Raw genomic sequence first — 25,684 nt, forward strand, 5'->3', positions numbered from 1 at the left:
CTGAAGCTTACAGCATGGTGCTTGTCATGCCAGAATAGCGGGTTCGATTCCCGGGACCACACATGTATAAGGATGAAAGTGTCTGCTTACTCGTATAATATATATTATAGATAAGATTATATACTACGTTATTGGGGCTTATATCGCTATTTGGGTGTATTTGGCTGGGTTACTGTAAAACATGTGGTGACAAATGTTTTTATTTAAGCGCTATATAAAAGTGTGAATATGTGCTGTATACATATCGTAACGTTTGTTGTTGTTAATTTATCTCATCTGTACTGGGACAATAAAATAAAATGTAATCTGACCATGGTCTTTTCTCTCTCTCTCTCTCTCTCTCTCTCTCTCTCTCTCTCTCTCTCTCTCTCTCTCTCTCTCTCTCTCTCCCTCTCTCCCTCTCTCCCTCTCTCCCTCTCTCCCTCTCTCCCTCCCTCCCTTCCCCATGCAGTTTGCCCACGGTGTTCCAGACCTCCACTTGAAGGACATCGCCTGCAGCCAGGCTCTTCTGGAGAGGTTCATAATCTTTCCCAGCCGGAGAGGCATGTACGGAGTGCGTAACGCTATGTGTGCCCTGACACAGCAGCGTCTGCAGAAGATAGAGGACGTGCTTTATGCTAACGTTGACTTCTTCAAGATCTTCAGACTGGTACAGCATGATGGATGTCTTTCCTAGGCTCTCTCTGTGTGTGTCAATCTGTTTTACTCCCCCTCTCTCTCTCTCCTTTAGTGTCCCGGCCAACTCTATCTCTTCTCCCCCTCTCTCTCTCTCCTTTAGTGTCCCGGCCTTCTCTATCTCTTCTCCCTCTCTCTCTCTCCTTTAGTGTCCGGGCCTTCTCTATCTCTTCTCCCCCTCTCTCTCTCTCCTTTAGTGTCCTGGCCTTCTCTATCTCTTCTCCCCCTCTCTCTCTCCTTTAGTGTCCTGGATCTATCTCTTCTCCCCCCCCCTCTCTCTCCTTTAGTGTCCTGGCCTTCTCTATCTCTTCTCCCCCCCTCTCTCTCCTTTAGTGTCCCGGCCTTCTCTATCTCTTCTCCCCCTCTCTCTCTCTCCTTTAGTGTCCGGGCCTTCTCTATCTCTTCTCCCTCTCTCTCTCTCCTTTAGTGTCCCGGCCTTCTCTATCTCTTCTCCCCCCCTCTCTCTCTCCTTTAGTGTCCTGGCCTTCTCTATCTCTTCTCTCCCTCTCTCTCTCTCCTTTAGTGTCCCGGCCTTCTCTATCTCTTCTCCCCCTCTCTCTCTCTCCTTTAGTGTCCGGGCCTTCTCTATCTCTTCTCCCTCTCTCTCTCTCCTTTAGTGTCCTGGCCTTCTCTATCTCTTCTCCCCCTCTCTCTCTCTCCTTTAGTGTCCCGGCCTTCTCTATCTCTTCTCCCCCCCTCTCTCTCTCCTTTAGTGTCCGGGCCTTCTCTATCTCTTCTTTCTCTTTATAAAAATATTAATGTCCATTCTCTAATGTTTGCAGTTTCCACAAGTGGTCTTTAACTCAGTCCTGAGACACCAGCAAAAATAGTATTTTCATTTATCAGACTTTAATTTATCTGCATTTACAGCCTTTATATATTAGCCTCACAATTAAGTGTTTTACCATTTTCCTTTCTGGACAACCGAGGCACTAAACAAATAGTTTTTACAAGTAGAACACAAAACAATTAGCCATAAACAATCGCTTTTATGAGTTTTATTGACAAATGTCAATCCAAAAAATAAGGTCCGGCAAAACAAAATAAAAATATATTTATATGAAAGTACAGAAATTGTTTACTCAGTGGGAAATTAATATCCAATTAGTCAGTGGAAACTTAGTGGAGTTTAGAGTTTGTGATTGTAACTATGTGAGCTTATTACAATATTACAGACACCATGTCCTGGGATTTACTATGATCTTCTATGTAGAAGAGGCGTTACAGTATTATAGACACTATGTCCTGGGATTTACTATGATCTTCTATGTAGAAGAACCCCTTACAGTATTATATACACTATGTCCTGGGATTTCCTATGGTCTTCTATGTAGAAGAACCCCTTACAGTATTATAGCCACTATGTCCTGGGATTTCCTATGATCTTCTATGTAGAAGAACCCCGTACAGTATTATAGACACTATGACCTGGGATTTACTATGATATTCTATGTAGAAGAACCCCTTACAGTATTATAGACACTATGTCCTGGGATTTCCTATGGTCTTCTATGTAGAAGAACCATGTACAGTATTATAGACACTATGTCCTGGGATTTCCTATGATTTTCTATGTAGAAGAACCCCTTACCTTCTACCGACTCTTGTATAGCTTGTGAGGTCATAGAACGTGTTACACGTGCGTGTTTGTGAGTCTCAGCTGTTCATAGATAGCTTTTAACAGTTTGTAACTCAAACCATTCGGACTTGAATGGAGATCCACCCTTGTCTCACAAACACAGCCCTCTCTGTCAGAGTTCAGTCCAGGGTATAGTCTCTCCTCTCTGTCTGTCAGAGTTCAGTCCAGGGTATAGTCTCTCCTCTCTGTCTGTCAGAGTTCAGTCCAGGGTATAGTCTCTCCTCTCTGTCTGTCAGAGTTCAGTCCAGGGTATAGGCTCTCCTCTCTGTCTGTCAGAGTTCAGTCCAGGGTATAGGCTCTCCTCTCTGTCTGTCAGAGTTCAGTCCAGGGTATAGTCTCTCCTCTCTGTCTGTCAGAGTTCAGTCCAGGGTATAGTCTCCAGAAGGCAGGTGACTGGCTCAGCCAGGTTGGCATGACGATAGAGCGATAACCTCTTGGCCTATTTCCCTAATAGGATTAGTTAATGAGTTAGGCAATGGCCCTCCCCTCAGCTCACTCAGAGAGACACACTAAGAGGTGACGGGGCCATACACCTAGAGACAGGGCCATGTGTCACCTATAGGCAGAGGAGAGACAGGACCATGTGTCACCTATAGGGAGAGGAGAGACAGGGCCATGTGTCACCTATAGGGAGAGGAGTGACAGGACCATGTGTCACCTATAGGGAGAGGAGAGACAGGGCCATGTGTCACCTATAGGCAGAGGAGAGACAGGACCATGTGTCACCTATAGGGAGAGGAGAGACAGGACCATGTGTCACCTATAGGGAGAGGAGAGACAGGGCCATGTGTCACCTATAGGCAGAGGAGAGACAGGACCATGTGTCACCTATAGGGAGAGGAGAGACAGGGCCATGTGTCACCTATAGGGAGAGGAGAGACAGGACCATGTGTCACCTATAGGGAGAGGAGAGACAGGGCCATGTGTCACCTATATGGAGAGGAGAGACAGGACCATGTGTCACCTATAGGGAGAGGAGAGACAGGGCCATGTGTCACCTATAGGCAGAGGAGAGACAGGTCCATGTGTCACCTATAGGGAGAGGAGAGACAGGTCCATGTGTCACCTATAGGCAGAGGAGAGACAGGGCCATGTGTCACCTATAGGGAGAGGAGAGACAGGGCCATGTGTCACCTATAGGCAGAGGAGAGACAGGGCCATGTGTCACCTATAGGCAGAGGAGAGACAGGGCCATGTGTCACCTATAGGGAGAGGAGAGACAGGGCCATGTGTCACCTATAGGCAGAGGAGAGACAGGGCCATGTGTCACCTATAGGGAGAGGAGAGACAGGGCCATGTGTCACCTATAGGGAGAGGAGAGACAGGGCCATGTGTCACCTATAGGGAGAGGAGAGACAGGGCCATGTGTCACCTATAGGGAGAGGAGAGACAGGGCCATGTGTCACCTATAGGGAGAGGAGAGACAGGGCCATGTGTCACCTATAGGGAGAGGAGAGACAGGGCCATGTGTCACCTATAGGGAGAGGAGAGACAGGGCCATGTGTCACCTATAGGGAGAGGAGAGACAGGGCCATGTGTCACCTATAGGGAGAGGAGAGACAGGGCCATGTGTCACCTATAGGGCGAGGAGAGACAGGGCCATGTGTCACCTATAGGGAGAGGAGAGACAGGGCCATGTGTCACCTATAGGGAGAGGAGAGACAGGTCCATGTGTCACCTATAGGGAGAGGAGAGACAGGTCCATGTGTCACCTATAGGGAGAGGAGAGACAGGGCCATGTGTCACCTATAGGGAGAGGAGAGACAGGTCCATGTGTCACCTATAGGGAGAGGAGAGACAGGGCCATGTGTCACCTATAGGGAGAGGAGAGACAGGTCCATGTGTCACCTATAGGGAGAGGAGAGACAGGGCCATGTGTCACCTATAGGGAGAGGAGAGACAGGGCCATGTGTCACCTATAGGGAGAGGAGAGACAGGGCCATGTGTCACCTATAGGGAGAGGAGAGACAGGGCCATGTGTCACCTATAGGGAGAGGAGAGACAGGACCATGTGTCACCTATAGGGAGAGGAGAGACAGGACCATGTGTCCCCTATAGGCAGAGGAGAGACAGGGCCATGTGTCACCTATAGGGAGAGGAGAGACAGGTCCATGTGTCACCTATAGGGAGAGGAGAGACAGGGCCATGTGTCACCTATAGGGAGAGGAGAGACAGGGCCATGTGTCACCTATAGGGAGAGGAGAGACAGGACCATGTGTCACCTATAGGGAGAGGAGAGACAGGACCATGTGTCACCTATAGGGAGAGGAGAGACAGGACCATGTGTCACCTATAGGGAGAGGAGAGACAGGGCCATGTGTCACCTATAGGGAGAGGAGAGACAGGGCCATGTGTCACCTATAGGCAGAGGAGAGACAGGGCCATGTGTCACCTATAGGGAGAGGAGAGACAGGGCCATGTGTCACCTATAGGGAGAGGAGAGACAGGACCATGTGTCACCTATAGGCAGAGGAGAGACAGGGCCATGTGTCACCTATAGGGAGAGGAGAGACAGGGCCATGTGTCACCTATAGGCAGAGGAGAGACAGGGCCATGTGTCACCTATAGGGAGAGCAGAGACAGGGCCATGTGTCACCTATAGGGAGAGGAGAGACAGGACCATGTGTCACCTATAGGCAGAGGAGAGACAGGGCCATGTGTCACCTATAGGGAGAGGAGAGACAGGACCATGTGTCACCTATAGGGAGAGGAGAGACAGGACCATGTGTCACCTATAGGGAGAGGAGAGACAGGGCCATGTGTCACCTATAGGGAGAGGAGAGACAGGTCCATGTGTCACCTATAGGGAGAGGAGAGACAGGGCCATGTGTCACCTATAGGCAGAGGAGAGACAGGGCCATGTGTCACCTATAGGGAGAGGAGAGACAGGGCCATGTGTCACCTATATGGAGAGGAGAGACAGGACCATGTGTCACCTATAGGCAGAGGAGAGACAGGGCCATGTGTCACCTATAGGGAGAGGAGAGACAGGGCCATGTGTCACCTATAGGCAGAGGAGAGACAGGACCATGTGTCCCCTATAGGGAGAGGAGAGACAGGGCCATGTGTCACCTATAGGGAGAGGAGAGACAGGGCCATGTGTCACCTATAGGGAGAGGAGAGACAGGGCCATGTGTCACCTATAGGGAGAGGAGAGACAGGGCCATGTGTCACCTATAGGGAGAGGAGAGACAGGACCATGTGTCACCTATAGGGAGAGGAGAGACAGGACCATGTGTCACCTACAGGGAGAGGAGAGACAGGACCATGTGTCACCTATAGGGAGAGGAGAGACAGGACCATGTGTCACCTATAGGGAGAGGAGAGACAGGGCCATGTGTCACCTATAGGGAGAGGAGAGACAGGACCATGTAACACCTATAGGGAGAGGAGAGACAGGACCATGTGTCACCTATAGGCAGAGGAGAGACAGGACCATGTGTCACCTATAGGGAGAGGAGAGACAGGACCATGTGTCACCTATAGGGAGAGGAGAGACAGGACCATGTGTCACCTATAGGGAGAGGAGAGACAGGACCATGTGTCACCTATAGGGAGAGGAGAGACAGGACCATGTGTCACCTATAGGAAGAGGAGAGACAGGACCATGTGTCACCTATAGGCAGAGGAGAGACAGGACCATGTGTCACCTATAGGGAGAGGAGAGACAGGACCATGTGTCACCTATAGGGAGAGGAGAGACAGGACCATGTGTCACCTATAGGGAGAGGAGAGACAGGGCCATGTGTCACCTATAGGGAGAGGAGAGACAGGACCATGTGTCACCTATAGGGAGAGGAGAGACAGGGCCATGTGTCACCTATAGGGAGAGGAGAGACAGGTCCATGTGTCACCCATAGGGAGAGGAGAGACAGGGCCATGTGTCACCTATAGGGAGAGGAGAGACAGGACCATGTGTCACCTATAGGGAGAGGAGAGACAGGACCATGTGTCCCCTATAGGGAGAGGAGAGACAGGGCCATGTGTCACCTATAGGGAGAGGAGAGACAGGGCCATGTGTCACCTATAGGGAGAGGAGAGACAGGACCATGTGTCACCTATAGGGAGAGGAGAGACAGGACCATGTGTCCCCTATAGGGAGGAGAGACAGGACCATGTGTCACCTATAGGGAGAGGAGAGACAGGGCCATGTGTCACCTATAGGGAGAGGAGAGACAGGGCCATGTGTCACCTATAGGTAGAGGAGAGACAGGACCATGTGTCACCTATAGGGAGAGGAGAGACAGGACCATGTGTCCCCTATAGGAGAGGAGAGACATTAGAGGATATACTTTTATTTGATTGTTAGTTCTCAAATATGTAGTGCAATATGTTTTCTCTCTGGTTGTGGTCGTTGAAGTTCACACTGAGACTGGTTTTCCATCCCTCAAATGACCTACACGATCAGCCTAGGAATTTTCTTCACAGAAAAACAACAACCTGTAATTAGCATCAATGACTGTAATTTCCTCAATATTAAAGAGATCGTTTTTAGATTTTGTCAATGAAGCAATTTTTCTACTTCCCCAGAGTCGGATGAAAAGGAACAGCATGCTAACTGTTCCTGTAGACGTACAGGCATTGCGCTAACGCTAGTTAGCATTGGCTTGTGAAACTACCTCTAATTCCTTCATACTGGACTCATACAAGTGGTTTCCACGATGCTATTCTATTACAGCTAGCGATACTCCTACATACCCAGAAAAGCCGCCATCAAGGCAAAGGGTGGCTACTTTGAAGAATCTAAATGATAAAATATATTTGTTTGACACTTTTTTGGTTACTTGTCACGGCCGTCAACAGAAGTAGACCAAAGCGCAGCGTGGTGAGCGTACATATTATTTTTATTAGAAATGACGCCAACAAAAACAATAAACAATACAAAAACAACCGTGAAGCTTAAGGGCTATGTGCCACAAACAAAGTTAACCTCCCTCAAAGACAGGTGGGAAAAAGGGCTACCTAAGTATGGTTCTCAATCAGAGACAACGATAGACAGCTGTCCCTGATTGAGAACCATACCCGGCCAAAACATAGAAATACAAATAATAGAACTAAAGAACATAGAATACCCACCCCAAATCACACCCTGACCAACCCAAATAGAGACATAAAAAGGATCTCTGAGGTCAGGGCGTGACATTACTACATGATTCCATATGTGTTATTTCATAGTTTTGACGTCTTCACTGTTATTCTACAATGTAGAAAATAGTAAAAATAAAGAAAAACCCTTAAATGAGTATGTGTTCTGAAACTTTGGACTGGTACTCTATATTAGTACACGCGTAACAACGTAGTCAGTTCATGTTGATCTTGACTAAATATCGACACTCTCTCATTTCCCCCCAATACAAAAACTCCTCACTTGCTTAGTAGTAATGATGTGCTTAACATGGACAGATTCTGGGCGGAGTAAACCTCTTCCTCTCTTTTACTGGGTTGTCCTCTCAACCCTTAACCCTTAACCCCTCCCTCCCTCCCTCCCTCCCTCCCTCCCTCCCTCCCTCCCTCCCTCCCTCCCTCCCCCCCTCCCTCCCTCTCTCCCTCCCTCCCTCCCTCCCTCCCTCCCTCCCTCCCTCCCTCCCTCCCTCACTCCCTCACTCACTCACTCACTCACTCACTCACTCACTCACTCACTCACTCACTCACTCACTCACTCACTCCTACTAATAGATCACTGCAACCTCTCCTCTCCTATTCTCTTGCCTTTTCCCTCCCTCTCTCTTTTCTCCCTCCCTCTTTTCTCCCTCCCTCCCTCCCTCCCTCCCTCCCTCCCTCCCTCCCTCCCTCCCTCCCTCCCTCCCTCCCTCCCTCCCTCCCTCCCTCCCTCCCTCCCTCCCTCCCTCCCTCCCTCCCTCCCTCCCTCCCTCCCTCCCTCCCTCCCTCCCTCCCTCCCTCCCTCCCTCCCTCCCCCCCTCCCTCCCCCCTCCCTCCCTCCCTCCCTCCCTCTCTCTTTTCTCCCTCCCTCCCCCCCTCCCTCCCTCCCTCCCTCCCTCCCCCCCTCCCTCCCTCCCTCCCTCCCTCCCTCCCTCCATTGAAATGGAAGTGTAAGGTATGTCATAGGAAGCATGTAAGTTGTTTGTGTTGGCGTTCTCTGTTTCCGTAGTGACTCTCTGTGGCATGTCAGTGGCCTTGAAGAGCTTTTCCTTTAAAGTCGTAAAGGTGAAAGAGTCTGAGAGTATAGCACCCAGCTCGTTGATTCAGGCCTAGTTAGTTACCTTTGCATGATTTTAAACATTGCTAACCGAATAAAAAAAAACGAATCAAATCAGACCTTATTCAAAATGCTTTAAAGTATTCAAACGTTCTGTTTCATGTTTTTGACAGGGACAATGCACATCACATCAATATTTCTGTAAATGTGCCGGCTAGTTTTCACCTGTAGTCCCTGAGATGTGACTATTACCTGTCCAAACTGTCTTTTCCCAGCTGCCCCGGGTGTTGGACAACCACACGGACGGACCAGACCTACGCTACTGGGGGCGTGTCCTAACCGCTGTATCAGAGAAGGTCCAAGTGGTGAGTGGTCATCTATCATATGTCTTTCTGTTATCCTCTCTCTCATTCTCTGTCTCCAATCTCCCCTCTATCCTCAGTAACGGGAAGCTGTTAGTTTCTCCCAGTAACAGGAAGCTGTTAGTTTCTCCCAGTAACAGGAAGCTGTTAGTTTCTCCTAGTAACAGGAAGCTGTTAGTTTCTCCCAGTAACAGGAAGCTGTTAGTTTCTCCCAGTAACAGGAAGCTGTTAGTTTCTCCTAGTAACAGGAAGCTGTTAGTTTCTCCCAGTAACAGGAAGCTGTTAGTTTCTCCCAGTAACAGGAAGCTGTTAGTTTCTCCTAGTAACAGGAAGCTGTTAGTTTCTCCCAGTAACAGGAAGCTGTTAGTTTCTCCCAGTAACAGGAAGCTGTTAGTTTCTCCCAGTAACAGGAAGCTGTTAGTTTCTCCTAGTAACAGGAAGCTGTTAGTTTCTCCTCAGTAACAGGAAGCTGTTAGTTTCTCCCAGTAACAGGAAGATGTTAGTTTCTCCCAGTAACAGGAAGATGTTAGTTTCTCCTAGTAACAGGAAGCTGTTAGTTTCTCCTAGTAACAGGAAGCTGTTGTGTTTCTCCCAGTAACAGGAAGCTGTTAGTTTCTCCCAGTAACAGGAAGCTGTTAGTTTCTCCCAGTAACAGGAAGCTGTTAGTTTCTCCCAGTAACAGGAAGATGTTAGTTTCTCCCAGTAACAGGAAGATGTTAGTTTCTCCCAGTAACAGGAAGCTGTTAGTGCATTTGTGTGTGTTTGATTTCGAGTAGAGTTGACAGCTGTGTTTATAGTAAAGACACGCATGGTGCTTTGTGCAGGGTGGAAGTATCCTACTTAAAGTGTTTATGATGAATGAATTGGTCAGATGTATGTCTAACAATTCCTGGGTGTTGTTCATAGTGTGTGTGTACATGTGATGTTCACATACAGTTGAAGTCGGAAGTTTACATACACCTTAGCCAAATACATTTGGTAAAGCCCCGCCTTATCTCAGCTCACTGGTCACCATAGCAGCACCCACCCGTAGCACGCACTCCAGCAGGTATATCTCACTGGTCATCCCCAAAGCCAATTCCTCCTTTGGTCGCCTTTCCTTCCAGTTCTCTGCTGCCAATGACTGGAACGAATTGCAAAAATCACTAAAGCTGGAGACTCATATCTCCCTCACTAGCTTTAAGCACCAGCTGTCAGAGCAGCTCACAGATCACTGCACCTCTACCTCATCCCCATATTGTTATTTATTTATTTATTTTTGCTCCTTTGCACCCCAGTATCTCTACTTGCACATTCATCTTCTTCACATCTATCACTCCAGTGTTTAATTGCTAAATTGTAATTACTTCGTCACTACAGCCTATTTATTACCTTACCTCCCTTATCTACCTCATTTGCACATAGACTTTTTCTATTGTGTTATAGACTGTATGTTTGTTTATTCCATGAGTAACTCTGTGTTGTTGTTTGTGTCGCACTGCTTTGCTTTTTCTTGGCCAGGTCGCAGTTATAAATGAGAACTTGTTCTCAACTGTTCTCAATAATTTTCCCTCATCATGATGCCATCTATTTTTGTGAAGTGCACCAGACCCTCCTGCAGCAAAGCACCCCCATAACATGATGCTTTTGTTTCATCAGACCAGAGGACATTTCTCCAAAAAGTACGATCTTTGTCCCATGTGCAGTTGAAAACTGTAGTCTGGCTTTTTTATGGTGGTTTTGGAGCAGTGGCTTCTTCCTTGCTGAGTGGCCTTTCAGGTTATGTCGATATAGGACTCCTTTTACTGTGGATATAGATACTTTTGTACCTGTTTCCTCCAGCATCTTCACATGGTCATTTGCTGTTGTTCTGGGATTGATTTGCACTTTTAGCACAAGTATGTTTATCTCTAGGAGACAGAAAGCGTCTCCTTCCTGAGCGGTATGATGGCTGTGTTTTCCCATGGTGTTTATACTTGCGTACTATTGTTTGTACAGATGAACGTGGTACCTTCAGGTGTTTGGAAATTTCTCCCAAGGATGAACCAGACTTGTGGTCTACAATTTATTTTCTGAGGTATTGGCTGATTTCTTTTAATTTTCCCATGATGCCAAGCAAACAGGCACTGAGTTTGAAGGTAAGCCTTGAAATACATTGACAGGTACACCTCCAATTGACCCAAAATGTTTTCCAAGCTGTTTAAAGGCACAGTCAACTTAGTGTACGTAAACTTCTGACCCACTGGAATTGTGAGACAGTGAATTATAAGTGAAATAATCTGTCTGTAAACAATTGTTGGAAAAATTACTTGTGTCATGCACAAGTAGATGTCCTAACCGACTTGCCAAAACTATAGTTTGTTGACAAGAAATTTGTGGAGTGGTTGAAAAATAAGTTTTAATGATTCCAACCTAAATGTAAGGAAAACTTCCGACTTCAACTGTATGCGTGTAAGCCTGTGTGTGTGTGTGTGCGTTTGCGTGTGCGTTTGCGCGCGTGTGTGTGTGTGTGAGGTGAGGGATGAACGTGCTTTATGAATGAGTCATCAGTCCTAAGCCAGAGAAGATCTGAGAACCCCCACCCCTCCCCCTCACCTCCTTATTCAGGAAGTGACATAGTACATTACACACTGGCGTACTCCTGAACAATGTCAGGTGTCTGGCCCACCCAACACCTATCCTTGTTATCAAAAGGAAATGTGAGCTCAGACTTTGTTGTTTAATGTTCTGAGCATTGTGTTTTTCCCTTTAAATGTGGATCTACTTGTGAGTGTCCTTGCAACAGTACTTTATCTTGACCTTGTTTCTGTTGTGGCAGTGTAGAGCGAAATAACGGTGTGAAGGGACAGTGATAGACAGTGTCCTACTAAAGATGCTTGTAAACACTCATATTTACAGTATAACACTATCTATCTATCTCTCCCTCCCCTCTTCTCCCTACCCCTCCTCTCTAACCAAGATAAAAGTATGTTTAGTGCTTTCTGAGGTTAGTTCGGTTTTTGTTCGACGATTTAACAAATTGTAACGACTGTTCAATTTTGATTGAAAAAAAAATTACCCTCAAATGCATTATGTTGGTTGAATGTTGTAACAGAATAAAACAGTTAAATAATAGTCCTATGATGGTTAGTGACTGCTTATCACTTAGTAACCACCATTTAGTTACATGACTTTTCGTTTAACAAAACATTTCAGTTGTATACATTAAATTAGTTTTATTTGATAACTTTATTATGTCATTCCAAGTCATCATCTCTTTTCTAGAGAGCTGCTGCCAATGTCGTCTGACAAAATCACTGTTTTAGTAGTTCTTGAAAGTAAATAAAGGCATACTTTTATGACTGCTGAATACCAACTATCAACCACTTAGATCATATATTTTCAGGTAGAGATACCTGGTGAAGCAACAGCTCTCTATCCCTCTCCATCGCACGTCTTCTGTCTCTTCTCTCCCTCTCCATGTCTGCCCCACAAAGACCTGACAAGTAGGCGAGCAATGGATTATGGTCATTGTAGTTAATTACCTTTTTCTGCGCTAAACAATGTTGAATATTGGCCTGTTGGAAACTACAACTCCCTACTACATCGCACAGTTTGGGCTTGATCTTTCTATATAAAAACTGAGCCCACAGAAAAAACCTGAACGAAATGGAATTCATATAATTGAGCCGATGGTCAATTTGTTGTTTAAAAAACTAAAAATAACCAAAATGTCAGTTAATAGCTCTAAGACGAACAGCACCAAGGACCTTCTGAAGGTGGTCTACCCGTCTAACCTCTTTATTTCTCCTTCCTCTCTTCCGTTTTCCTTCCTCTTCCTCTCGACCTCCAGCTCTTTGAGAGGAACAGCACCAAGGACCTTCTGAAGGTGGTCTACCCGTTGTTCCGGGCTGGTGGTCCCAGCTCCTTCAGCCAGCTGATGAGCATTGTGTCGGCCCTGTTCTGTGGGTACCCAGACGGAGAGGGATCCAGGGTCCTCTCCTTCAACTGGTACGAAGACAACAACTACAAGGTGTTCCTGGGGGTGAATGGATCCAAGAACCACGACTATGTCTACGACATGACAACCAGTAAGTAGAGTTAGGACTAGGGCTCACTTCCGGGTCAAATACATCCGGGTCAAATACATCATGTCAAATACTTGAAAATATTTGAGATGTGCTCAGAGGTTTACACTTTAGGAACTATTCCATTGCTTCCCTTGTCACAGGCTAACTAGACATGTCTCCCCCCCCCCCCCCCCTTCTCCTCTCAGCTCCGTTCTGTAACGACCTGATGCAGACTCTGGAGTCTAACCCGGTCACTAAGATCGTGTGGAGTTCAGTCAAGCCTCTCTTCATGGGGAAGATCCTCTACGCTCCAGACTCCCCAGCCATCAGACTGATACTAAAGAGTGTAAGACAGCACACACCCTCCTCTCCTCCTCTTTGACTCTTGTTAACCCAAACATATGTGCACAAACACGCAAACACCCTGCTGAGGAATTGTGTTTGTTACAGGGGGGTTCCAACGCTCAATTGTGTTTGTTACAGGGGGGTTCCAACGCTCAATTGTGTTTGTTACAGGGGGTTCCAACTCAATTGTGTTTGTTACAGGTGGTTCCAACTCAATTGTGTTTGCTACAGGGGGGTTCCAACTCAATTGTGTTTGTTACAGGGGGTTCCAACTCAATTGTGTTTGTTACAGGGGGTTCCAACTCAATAGTGTTTGTTACAGGGGGTTCCAACTAAATTGTGTTTGTTACAGGGGGTTCCAACTCAATTGTGTTTGTTACAGGGGGTTCCAACTCAATTGTGTTTGTTACAGGGGGTTCCAACTCAATTGTGTTTGTTACAGGGGGTTCCAACTCAATTGTGTTTGCTACAGGGGGGTTCCAACTCAATTGTGTTTGTTACAGGGGGTTCCAACTAATTGTGTTTGTTACAGGGGGTTCCAACTCAATTGTGTTTGTTACAGGGGGGTTCCAACTCAATTGTGTTTGTTACAGGGGGGTTCCAACTCAATTGTGTTTGTTACAGGGGGGTTCCAACTCAATTGTGTTTGTTACAGGGGGTTCCAACTCAATTGTGTTTGTTACAGGGGGGTTCCAACTCAATTGTGTTTGTTACAGGGGGGTTCCAACGCCCAATTGTGTTTGTTACAGGGGGTTCCAACTCAATTGTGTTTGTTACAGGGGGGTTCCAACGCCCAATTGTGTTTGTTACAGGGGGTTCCAACGCTCAATCGTGTTTGTTACAGTGTCGTGTCTTTGGCATTATTAAAGGTGAAGACTGTTATTTTATCAAATCAATTCTCTGTAATTATTATTACGTGATTAAACTAATCATGTAAATTTAATTAACTAGGAGTCGGGTCACCACGGAAAATCTTCAGATTGCAAAGTTATAAGTTTCCTAATATATTTTAATATCTGATCAATTAGTCTTCTATTAATGAATTATTCTTTACCTCACGTCAGTCTCATATGAACATCGTAAATTGTTGGTTATCTGCATGAACCCAGCCTTTACTATAAATCATCCATACTGTCACGTTCTGACCATAGTTCTTGTGTGTTTTGCTTGTTTTAGTGTTGGTCAGGACGTGAGCTTGGTGGGCATTCTATGTTGTGTGTCTAGTTTGTCTGTTTCTATGTTTGGCCTAATATGGTTCTCAATCAGAGGCAGGTGTTTTGTGTTGTCTCTGATTGGAAATCATATTTAGGTGGCTTGTTTTGTGTTGGGGTTTGTGGGTGGTTGTTTCCTATCTTTGTGTTCGTTTCACTAGAGAGGACTGTTTCGGTTTGTTATTTTTGTATTGTGTAAGTGTTCACGTTTATCGTCTTAATTAAATATGTTGAGCACGAACTACGCTGCGTCTTGGTCCGATCCCTGCTACACCTCCTCTTCAGACGAAGAGGAGGAAGGCTGCCGTTACACATACACCAATTGGCTAACTAACTTATTTACTAACTAACTAAATAATCACAGAAATGCACAAACAAACAAACAGTAGATATTGGTTACTAACAATGATAGGTAAGATCCCCTAGTGGGCTAAACCGATATGACGGCTTGGTGGACAAAGAGAAGAGGGTGTGGACTGAGAAAGAGCGGGAAGGACAAAATGGATTCATTACACAGTCTATAATTCTATACATTGAAATGCTAATCCTTTGCACATGAACGGCCACTCATTCGAGAATAATTGCAAGTACATATTTACAGTGGTCCCGTGTGGCTCAGTTGGTAGAGCATGGCGCTTGCAACGCCAGGGTTGTGGGTTCATTCCCCACGGGGGGACCAGGATGAATATGTATGAACTTTCCAATTTGTAAGTCGCTCTGGATAAGAGCGTCTGCTAAATGACTTAAATGTAAATGTACAGTGTATGTCATTGTTGTCTTCTCTGTTGGAATCCGGTCCGTCTGCTGGAGAGTTCATCCGAGTCTCTCTCTCTCTTTCTGTTACCCTGAATATCAGAGTATTATGTGGTTAGAATGGATACTTCAGAGTACAGTTCAGAAATGATCTCATAGAATAGATGTTTCGGAGGTTGTCGGTATTCGCATCCCAGGTTGACATAATTTCTAGCTGCAGACTATTAATTAGTGTCTAAGATTTGCTTTTATTCTGTAGGATTCGATAGTCTCAGAGTTTAACCATTTCCAGCCGTGTAGCCAGTGCTCCACAATGTATGGTTTTCTAATCTTGGTACTCAAACCTGTACCACCTCAGTTTACACTGAGGTATGAGTGGTCTTAACTATTCGCAATCACATCTCACGCTGTGGGTTTTGCTTAGTCTGAAGAGGATTTCCTCAGGAGGGTTTTTTATTTGTAACAATAGAAACGGCGGTTCCATGACGCCAGATCATGTCTGTGCTCACGGGAGCGGGTCAATGACTTCGTTAAACTTTAAAGGGAATACAATTCTCTCACATTAAAGGTTTAACATCACATTACATCATTTCACAAATAGTTTCATCTTTACGAATTCATTTTATACAAGAATTAGATGCAAACACCGTAATTGAGAAATGTACACATTCAGAGATATAGTTCTGTGTGTTTCCTGTCCTTCGTGAGGTCACCAAAGGAAACACACTCAACATAACTGTCCATTAAGTGTCCACGGACTCTTCCCACATTCTCACAAGTGGACATATAGTTTCACTTTCCCATTTTGGGGATTTAGGAGTTCTGCCACGTGAAATCCTTTGTTCACTCTGTGATCTCTGCATGGCCAGGAGGAGAGAGTCTCCGCCAGGAATTTACGACCTGAGATAACAGAACCTGGTGTAGTAGAGATTGAGAGAGGGGGAAGCCACGATCTACATCCAGAAAGGGCCACGTCGTGACGGTCCTCTGCTGGTGCAAGTTACAAATCAACATAAAAATAATGACCACGTCATGACAACAGGGGGTTTCGACGCTCAATGGTGTTCGCTACAGGGGGTGCAACACTCAATTGTGTTCGCTACAGGGGGTGCAACACTCAATTGTGTTCGCTACAGGGGGTGAAGCACTCAATTGTGTTCGCTACAGGGGGTGCAACACTCAATTGTGTTCGCTACAGGGGGTGCAGCACTCAATTGTGTTTGCTACAGGGGGTGCAACACTCAATTGTGTTCGCTACAGGGGGTGCAACACTCAATTGTGTTCGCTACAGGGGGTGCAACACTCAATTGTGTTCGCTACAGGGGGTGCAACACTCAATTGTGTTCGCTACAGGGGGTGCAACACTAAATTGTGTTCGCTACAGGGGGTGCAACACTCAATTGTGTTCGCTACAGGGGGTGCAACACTCAATTGTGTTCGCTACAGGGGGTGCAACACTAAATTGTGTTCGCTACAGGGGGTGCAACACTAAATTGTGTTCGCTACAGGGGGTGCAACACTAAATTGTGTTCGCTACAGGGGGTGCAACACTAAATTGTGTTCGCTACAGGGGGTTCAATGCTCAATTGTGTTCGCCAAAAGAGAACAGAGCTCATTCATATATAACATTTGTTATGTCATATTTACCGCAGTTGACAGAAAACAGATGTTAAGTAAATTCTACTGAGCTGCTTGGAGAAAGATACTATTGACCCTGCATACTGGAGATCTGAGAAAGACAGGACTTCATAGTATTGATGGCCTTTATGTCAGTATGTGTGTGTGTGTGTGTTCATGTCTGTTAACTGCTAACATGTTCTCTCCAGGCCAACACTACATTTGAGGAGCTGGAGCGTCTGATGACCATGGGAAAGGCCTGGGAGGAGGTGGGACCTCAACTCTGGAGGTTCTTCAACGCTGGAATCCAGATAAACATGATCAGGGTAACGCACGCACGCACGCACACAAACACACACACACACACATGGTATTGGTCTTCATTCTTTCTCACCTTTATAACCTTTATTACAGGTTAGTCTCATTGTAGTATTACCTTGGTGTCAAGAGAAAGGTGGCCAAAATAGCAGCACACACTTGTAAATGTGCAGTGCGGTTTTCCAGTAAATTAAATTATATCTCTCTCCTGCCCCTGCAGGACACCATCAGAAACCCCACGGTAGCAGACCTAATAGACAGGAGTCTGGAGGACACTGAGTTCTCCTCTAAAGACATCCTCAACTTCCTGTACAACGGGCTTGAGGAGGACAGAGAAGAGAACATGCCCAGCTTCGACTGGAGGAACGTCTTCAACCTCACAGACCAGGCCGTACGCATGTTCAACCAGTACGGAGAGGTAAGGGTTAATGAATAATGACATGATAACTAAATAGTGACTCTGCCTCCGTAAGGGTAGTCACTCACAGTCTGACTGCCTCCATAAGGGTAGTCACTCACAGTCTGACTGCCTCCTTAAGGGTAGTCATTCACAGTCTGACTCTGCCTCCGTAAGGGAAGTCACTCACAGTCTGATTCTGCCTCCATAAGGGTAGTCACTCACAGTCCAACTCTGCCTCCTTAAGGGTAGTCACTCACAGTCCAACTCTTCTCCCATAAGGGTAGTCACTCACAGTCTGATTCTGCCTCCATAAGGGTAGTCACTCACAGTCCAACTCTGCCTCCTTAAGGGTAGTCACTCACAGTCCAACTCTTCTCCCATAAGGGTAGTCACTCACAGTCTGACTCTGCCTCTATAAGGGTAGTCACTCACAGTCCAACTCTGCCTCCTTAAGGGTAGTCACTCACAGTCCAACTCTTCTCCCATAAGGGTAGTCACTCACAGTCTGACTCTGCTTCCATAAGGGTAGTCACTCACAGTCTGATTCTGCTTCCGTAAGGGTAGTCACTCACAGTCTGACTCTGCTTCCATAAAGGTAGTCACTCACAATCTGACTCTGCCTCCGTAAGGGTAGTCACTCACAGTCTGACTCTGCCTCCGTAAGGGTAGTCACTCACAGTCTGACTCTGCTTCCATAAAGGTAGTCACTCACAGTCTGACTCTGCCTCCGTAAGGGTAGTCACTCACAGTCTGACTCTGCCTCCGTAAGGGTAGTCACTCACAGTCTGATTCTGCCTCCTTAAGGGTAGTCACTCACAGTCTGACTCTGCCTCCGTAAGGGTAGTCACTCACAGTCTGACTCTGCTTCCATAAAGGTAGTCACTCACAGTCTGACTCTGCCTCCGTAAGGGTAGTCACTCACAGTCTGACTCTGCTTCCATAAGGGTAGTCACTCACAGTCTGACTCTGCCTCTATAAGGGTAGTCACTCACAGTCTGACTCTGCTTCCAGAAGGGTAGTCACTCACAGTCTGACTCTGCCTCCGTAAGGGTAGTCACTCACAGTCTGACTCTGCTTCCATAAGGGTAGTCACTCACAGTCTGACTCTGCCTCTATAAGGGTAGTCACTCACAGTCTGACTCTGCTTCCAGAAGGGTAGTCACTCACAGTCTGACTCTGCCTCTATAAGGGTAGTCACTCACAGTCTGACTCTGCTTCCAGAAGGGTAGTCACTCACAGTCTGACTCTGCTTCCAGAAGGGTAGTCACTCACAGTCTGACTCTGCTTCCATAAGGGTAGTCACTCACAGTCTGACTCTGCTTCCATAAGGGTAGTCACTCACAGTCTGACTCTGCTTCCATAAAGGTAGTCACTCACAGTCTGACTCTGCCTCTATAAGGGTAGTCACTCACAGTCTGACTCTGCTTCCAGAAGGGTAGTCACTCACAGTCTGACTCTGCCTCCGTAAGGGTAGTCACTCACAGTCTGACTCTGCTTCCATAAGGGTAGTCACTCACAGTCTGACTCTGCCTCTATAAGGGTAGTCACTCACAGTCTGACTCTGCTTCCAGAAGGGTAGTCACTCACAGTCTGACTCTGCCTCTATAAGGGTAGTCACTCACAGTCTGACTCTGCTTCCAGAAGGGTAGTCACTCACAGTCTGACTCTGCTTCCATAAGGGTAGTCACTCACAGTCTGACTCTGCCTCTATAAGGGTAGTCACTCACAGTCTGACTCTGCCTCCATAAAGGTAGTCACTCACAGTCTGACTCTGCTTCCAGAAGGGTAGTCACTCACAGTCTGACTCTGCTTCCATACAGGTAGTCACTCACAGTCTGACTCTGCTTCCAGAAGGGTAGTCACTCACAGTCTGACTATGCCTCCGTAAGGGTAGTCACTCACAGTCTGACTATGCCTCCGTAAGGGTAGTCACTCACAGTCTGACTCTGCTTCCATAAGGGTAGTCACTCACAGTCCAACTCTGCCTCCTTAAGGGTAGTCACTCACAGTCTGACTATGCCTCCGTAAGGGTAGTCACTCACAGTCTGACTATGCCTCCGTAAGGGTAGTCACTCACAGTCTGACTCTGCCTCCTTAAGGGTAGTCACTCACAGTCTGACTCTGCTTCCAGAAGGGTAGTCACTCACAGTCCAACTCTGCTTCCATAAGGGTAGTCACTCACAGTCTGACTCTGCTTCCATAAGGGTAGTCACTCACAGTCCAACTCTGCTTCCATAAGGGTAGTCACTCACAGTCCAACTCTGCCTCCGTAAGGGTAGTCACTCACAGTCTGACTCTGCTTCCAGAAGGGTAGTCACTCACAGTCTGACTCTGTTTCCAGAAGGGTAGTCACTCAGTCTGACTATGCCTCCGTAAGGGTAGTCACTCACAGTCTGACTCTGCTTCCATAAGGGTAGTCACTCACAGTCCAACTCTGCTTCCATAAGGGTAGTCACTCACAGTCCAACTCTGCCTCCGCAAGGGTAGTCACTCACAGTCTGACTCTGCTTCCAGAAGGGTAGTCACTCACAGTCTGACTCTGCTTCCAGAAGGGTAGTCACTCACAGTCTGACTCTGCCTCTATAAGGGTAGTCACTCACAGTCTGACTCTGCTTCCAGAAGGGTAGTCACTCACAGTCTGACTCTGCTTCCAGAAGGGTAGTCACTCACAGTCTGACTCTGCCTCTATAAGGGTAGTCACTCACAGTCTGACTCTGCTTCCAGAAGGGTAGTCACTCACAGTCTGACTCTGCCTCCGTAAGGGTAGTCACTCACAGTCTGACTCTGCTTCCATAAGGGTAGTCACTCACAGTCTGACTCTGCCTCTATAAGGGTAGTCACTCACAGTCTGACTCTGCTTCCAGAAGGGTAGTCACTCACAGTCTGACTCTGCCTCTATAAGGGTAGTCACTCACAGTCTGACTCTGCTTCCAGAAGGGTAGTCACTCACAGTCTGACTCTGCTTCCAGAAGGGTAGTCACTCACAGTCTGACTCTGCTTCCATAAGGGTAGTCACTCACAGTCTGACTCTGCTTCCATAAGGGTAGTCACTCACAGTCTGACTCTGCTTCCATAAAGGTAGTCACTCACAGTCTGACTCTGCCTCTATAAGGGTAGTCACTCACAGTCTGACTCTGCTTCCAGAAGGGTAGTCACTCACAGTCTGACTATGCCTCCGTAAGGGTAGTCACTCACAGTCTGACTCTGCTTCCATAAGGGTAGTCACTCACAGTCTGACTCTGCCTCTATAAGGGTAGTCACTCACAGTCTGACTCTGCTTCCAGAAGGGTAGTCACTCACAGTCTGACTCTGCCTCTATAAGGGTAGTCACTCACAGTCTGACTCTGCTTCCAGAAGGGTAGTCACTCACAGTCTGACTCTGCTTCCATAAGGGTAGTCACTCACAGTCTGACTCTGCCTCTATAAGGGTAGTCACTCACAGTCTGACTCTGCCTCCATAAAGGTAGTCACTCACAGTCTGACTCTGCTTCCAGAAGGGTAGTCACTCACAGTCTGACTCTGCTTCCATACAGGTAGTCACTCACAGTCTGACTCTGCTTCCAGAAGGGTAGTCACTCACAGTCTGACTATGCCTCCGTAAGGGTAGTCACTCACAGTCTGACTATGCCTCCGTAAGGGTAGTCACTCACAGTCTGACTCTGCTTCCATAAGGGTAGTCACTCACAGTCCAACTCTGCCTCCTTAAGGGTAGTCACTCACAGTCTGACTATGCCTCCGTAAGGGTAGTCACTCACAGTCTGACTATGCCTCCGTAAGGGTAGTCACTCACAGTCTGACTCTGCCTCCTTAAGGGTAGTCACTCACAGTCTGACTCTGCTTCCAGAAGGGTAGTCACTCACAGTCCAACTCTGCCTCCTTAAGGGTAGTCACTCACAGTCTGACTCTGCTTCCATAAGGGTAGTCACTCACAGTCTGACTCTGCTTCCATAAGGGTAGTCACTCACAGTCCAACTCTGCTTCCATAAGGGTAGTCACTCACAGTCCAACTCTGCCTCCGTAAGGGTAGTCACTCACAGTCTGACTCTGCTTCCAGAAGGGTAGTCACTCACAGTCTGACTCTGTTTCCAGAAGGGTAGTCACTCAGTCTGACTATGCCTCCGTAAGGGTAGTCACTCACAGTCTGACTCTGCTTCCATAAGGGTAGTCACTCACAGTCCAACTCTGCTTCCATAAGGGTAGTCACTCACAGTCCAACTCTGCCTCCGCAAGGGTAGTCACTCACAGTCTGACTCTGCTTCCAGAAGGGTAGTCACTCACAGTCTGACTCTGCTTCCAGAAGGGTAGTCACTCACAGTCTGACTCTGCCTCTATAAGGGTAGTCACTCACAGTCTGACTCTGCTTCCAGAAGGGTAGTCACTCACAGTCTGACTCTGCTTCCAGAAGGGTAGTCACTCACAGTCTGACTCTGCTTCCATAAAGGTAGTCACTCACAGTCCAACAGAACAAAACAACATTTCCTTTTAATTTATTTCTTCAGGCAGGGGGACCAGAGGGGGACAGGCAGGGGGACAGGCAGGGGGAGAGGGAGGGGGACAGGCAGGGGGACAGGCAGGGGGACATGCAGAGGGACCAGAGGGGGACAGGCAGGGGGACAGGCAGGGGGACATGCAGGGGGGCAGGCAGGGGGACCAGAGGGCGACAGGCAGGGGGACAGGCAGAGGGAGAGGGAGGGGGAGAGGCAGGGGGACAGTCAGGGTGACAAGCAGGGGGACAGTCAGGGGGACAGTCAGGGTGACAAGCAGGGGGACAGGCAGGGGGACAGGCAGGGGGAGAGGGAGGTGGAGAGGCAGGGGGACAGTCAGGGTGACAAGCAGGGGGACAGGCAGGGTGACAGTCAGGGTGACAAGCAGGGGGACAGGCAGGGGGACAGGCAGGGGTACCAGAGGGGGACAGGCAGGGGGACCAGAGGGGGACAGGCAGGGGGACAAGCAGGGGGACCAGAGGGGGACAGGCAGGGGGACAATCAGGGGGAGAGGGAAGGGGACAGGCAGGGTGACAGGCAGGGGGACAGGCCTACTGTCATGGCTCTACCAGCTTGTCTTTGTGTGGTCCATGAGAAAGTGTTGAATAGGTGGGAGTGAACCACCCCTTCCTATGTTGTTTTTGTGTACGGGACTGACATTGAAATGGAACCCCTGGACTTACCACATACAATAGAGTAAATCACTCTATCAGCCTATTCTTTAAACAGACGGCTTGGTTCTATCCAGCCTATTCTTTAACAGACAGCTTGGTTCTATCCAGCCTATTCTTTAACAGACAGCTTGGCTCTATCCAGCCTATTCTTTAACAGACAGCTTGGCTCTATCCAGCCTATTCTTTAATCAGACAGCTTGGTTCTATCCAGCCTATTCTTTAACAGACAGCTTGGCTCTATCCAGCCTATTCTTTAACAGACAGCTTGGCTCTATCCAGCCTATTCTTTAATCAGACAGCTTGGTTCTATCCAGCCTATTCTTTAACAGACAGCTTGGTTCTATCCAGCCTATTCTTTAAACAGACAGCTTGGCTCTATCCAGCCTATTCTTTAAACAGACAGCTTGGTTCTATCCAGCCTATTCTTTAACAGACAGCTTGGTTCTATCCAGCCTATTCTATAAACAGACAGCTTGGCTCTATCCAGCCTATTCTTTAACAGACAGCTTGGCTCTATCCAGCCTATTCTTTAAACAGACAGCTTGGTTCTATCCAGCCTATTCTTTAAACAGACAGCTTGGTTCTATCCAGCCTATTCTTTAAACAGACAGTGTGGCTCTATCCAGCCCTCATTATTTCATTCCCTCGCTCTGTCGTTCCAATATATACAGTGAATTCTAATTGATTTTCCAGGTTAGGGGGTAAGAGTTGGGTGGTGTTGATGGAAGTGTGTGTGTGTGTGTGTGTGTGTGTGTGTGTGTGTGTGTGTGTGTGTGTGTGTGTGTGTGTGTGTGTGTGTGCGAGAGAGAGAGAGAGAGAGAGAGAGAGAGAGAGAGAGAGAGAGAGAGAGAGAGAGAGAGAGAGAGAGAGAGAGAGAGAGAGAGAGAGAGAGAGAGAGAGAGAGAGAGAGAGAGAGAGAGAGAGAGAGAGAGAGAGAGAGAGAGAGAGAGAGAGAGAGAGAGAGAGAGAGAGAGAGAGAGAGAGAGAGAGAGAGAGAGAGAGAGAGAGAGAGAGAGAGATTCACAAGGCCTTTGTGTGTGTGTGTGTGTGTGAATGTCTCTCAGCATTGTCAGTGGAGAGTTCTAGTAAATATCATGATAGGAAGTGTTTGCGGGACACTGTGACTCATTCACACACTGGGCTATGCTGCTAATCCATTCCAAATTGGTCAAAGCTATGCTCTAACCGACACAATCTGTTACACTACAAATTAATCTCTCTCTCCTCCTATTTCTCCCCTCTCACCCTCTCCCCCCCACATCCTTCCTTCCCTCTCTCCTTCCCCACCTTCCTCCCTCCCTCCTCTCTCCTTCCCCACCTCCCTCCCTCCCTCTCCCTGCTCCCTCCTCCCTCCTCCTTCCTTCCCTCCCTCCCTCTCCCTGCTCCCTCCTTCCCCACCTTCCTCTCCCCTCATCCAGTGTATCAGTTTGGATAAATTCATGCCCCATACAGACGAGGATCAGCTGACCCACCAGGCTCTCTTTCTATTGGAGGAGAATAAGTTCTGGGCAGGGCTAGTCTTCCTGGACGTCTACCCCTGGACCACTACCGTGCCGCGTCACGTCAAGTACAAGATACGCATGGACATCGACCAAGTAGAGCGAACCAACAAGATCAAAGACAGGTACTATGTTTTTATATAAACCCACAGGGAAGTCATAGACACTGAGATACATCGGTATGGACTCACATCAATAAATAAACACACACAATTTAGATGAGAAGACTCAAAGGTTCTGGACCAATTATTATCAGGTGGAAGTCAATGTTCTTCCGGTCAGAATATAATAACCAGGCTGTATGTACGAATGTAGCATGTGGGAATGTGTGAAACATACTCGCCAGACCGTCCTGCTTGTGTCTCCTCATTAGCTAGCTTTTGAGGTGGCTCGCTCGGCGGTGGGCGGTCATTCTCATATACAACTTTACAGTCATGGGGAAAATATACACACTTTCACAGAATGCAATTGTGGTAACTAACTCATTTGAAGTCGTGAAGTTTACATACACTTAGGTTGGAGTCATTAAAACTTGTTTTTCAACAACACCACAAATTTTTGGTAACAAACTATAGCTTTGGCAAGTCGGTTAGGACATCTACTTTGTGCATGACACAAGTAATTTTTCCAACAATTGTTTACAGACAGATTATTTCCCTGATAATTCACTGTATCACAATTCCAGTGGGTCAGAAGTTTACATACACTAAGTTGACTGTGACTTGAAACAGCTTGGAAAACTCCAGAAAATGATATCATGGCTTTAGAAGCTTCTGATAGGCTAATTGACATCATTTGAGTCAATTGGAGGTGTACCTGTGGATGTAGTTCAAGGCCTACCTTCAAACTCAGTGCCTCTTTGCTTGACATCATAGGATAATAAAAAGAAACCAGCCAAGACCTCAGAAAAAAAATTGTAGACCTCCACAAGTCTGGTTCATCCTGGGGAGAAATTTCCAAACACCTGAAGGTACCACGTTCATCTGTACAAACAATAGTATGCAAGTATAAACACCATGGGACCACGCAGCCGTCATACCGCTCAGGAAGAAGACGCATTCTGTCTCCTAGAGATGAACGTACTTTGGTGCGAAAAGTGCAAATCAATCCCAGAACAACAGCAAAGGACCCTGTGAAGATGCTGGAGGAAACAGGTGCAAAAGTATCTATATCCACAGTAAAATGAGTCCTATATCGACATAACCTGAAAGGCCGCTCAGCAAGGAAGAAGCCACTTCTCCAAAACCGCCATAAAAAAGCCAGACTACAGTTTTCAACTGCACATGGGGACAAAGATTGAACTTTTTGGAGAAATGTCCTCTGGTCTGATGAAACAAAAATAGAACTTTTTGGCCATAATGACCATCGTTATGTTTGGAGGAAAAAGGGGGAGGTTTGCAAGCCGAAGAACACCATCCCAACCGTGAAGCACGGGGGTGGCAGCATCATGTGGTGGGGGTGCTTTGCTGCAGGAGGGACTGGTGCTCTTCACAAAATAGATGGCATCATGATGGAGGAAAAT

At 47.2% G+C, this 25,684-nt stretch overlaps 1 protein-coding gene across 2 annotated transcripts in view; it reads left to right on the forward strand.

The window, feature by feature from the left end:
• LOC139550116 (retinal-specific phospholipid-transporting ATPase ABCA4-like) overlaps positions 1-25,684 on the forward strand; it is a 104,348-nt gene that overhangs the window by 11,923 nt on the left and 66,741 nt on the right. For both annotated transcript variants that reach the window (XM_071360758.1, XM_071360757.1), the window contains exons 6-12: positions 452-649; positions 8,747-8,836; positions 12,645-12,882; positions 13,068-13,207; positions 16,997-17,113; positions 17,326-17,523; positions 24,082-24,287. In XM_071360758.1, coding sequence (XP_071216859.1) covers positions 452-649; positions 8,747-8,836; positions 12,645-12,882; positions 13,068-13,207; positions 16,997-17,113; positions 17,326-17,523; positions 24,082-24,287 — 1,187 coding nt within the window. The remainder of the gene's footprint in view (positions 1-451; positions 650-8,746; positions 8,837-12,644; positions 12,883-13,067; positions 13,208-16,996; positions 17,114-17,325; positions 17,524-24,081; positions 24,288-25,684) is intronic.

The sequence above is a fragment of the Salvelinus alpinus genome, chromosome 23 (assembly GCF_045679555.1).
Source record: "Salvelinus alpinus chromosome 23, SLU_Salpinus.1, whole genome shotgun sequence".
Taxonomy (NCBI): Eukaryota; Metazoa; Chordata; class Actinopteri; order Salmoniformes; family Salmonidae; genus Salvelinus; species Salvelinus alpinus.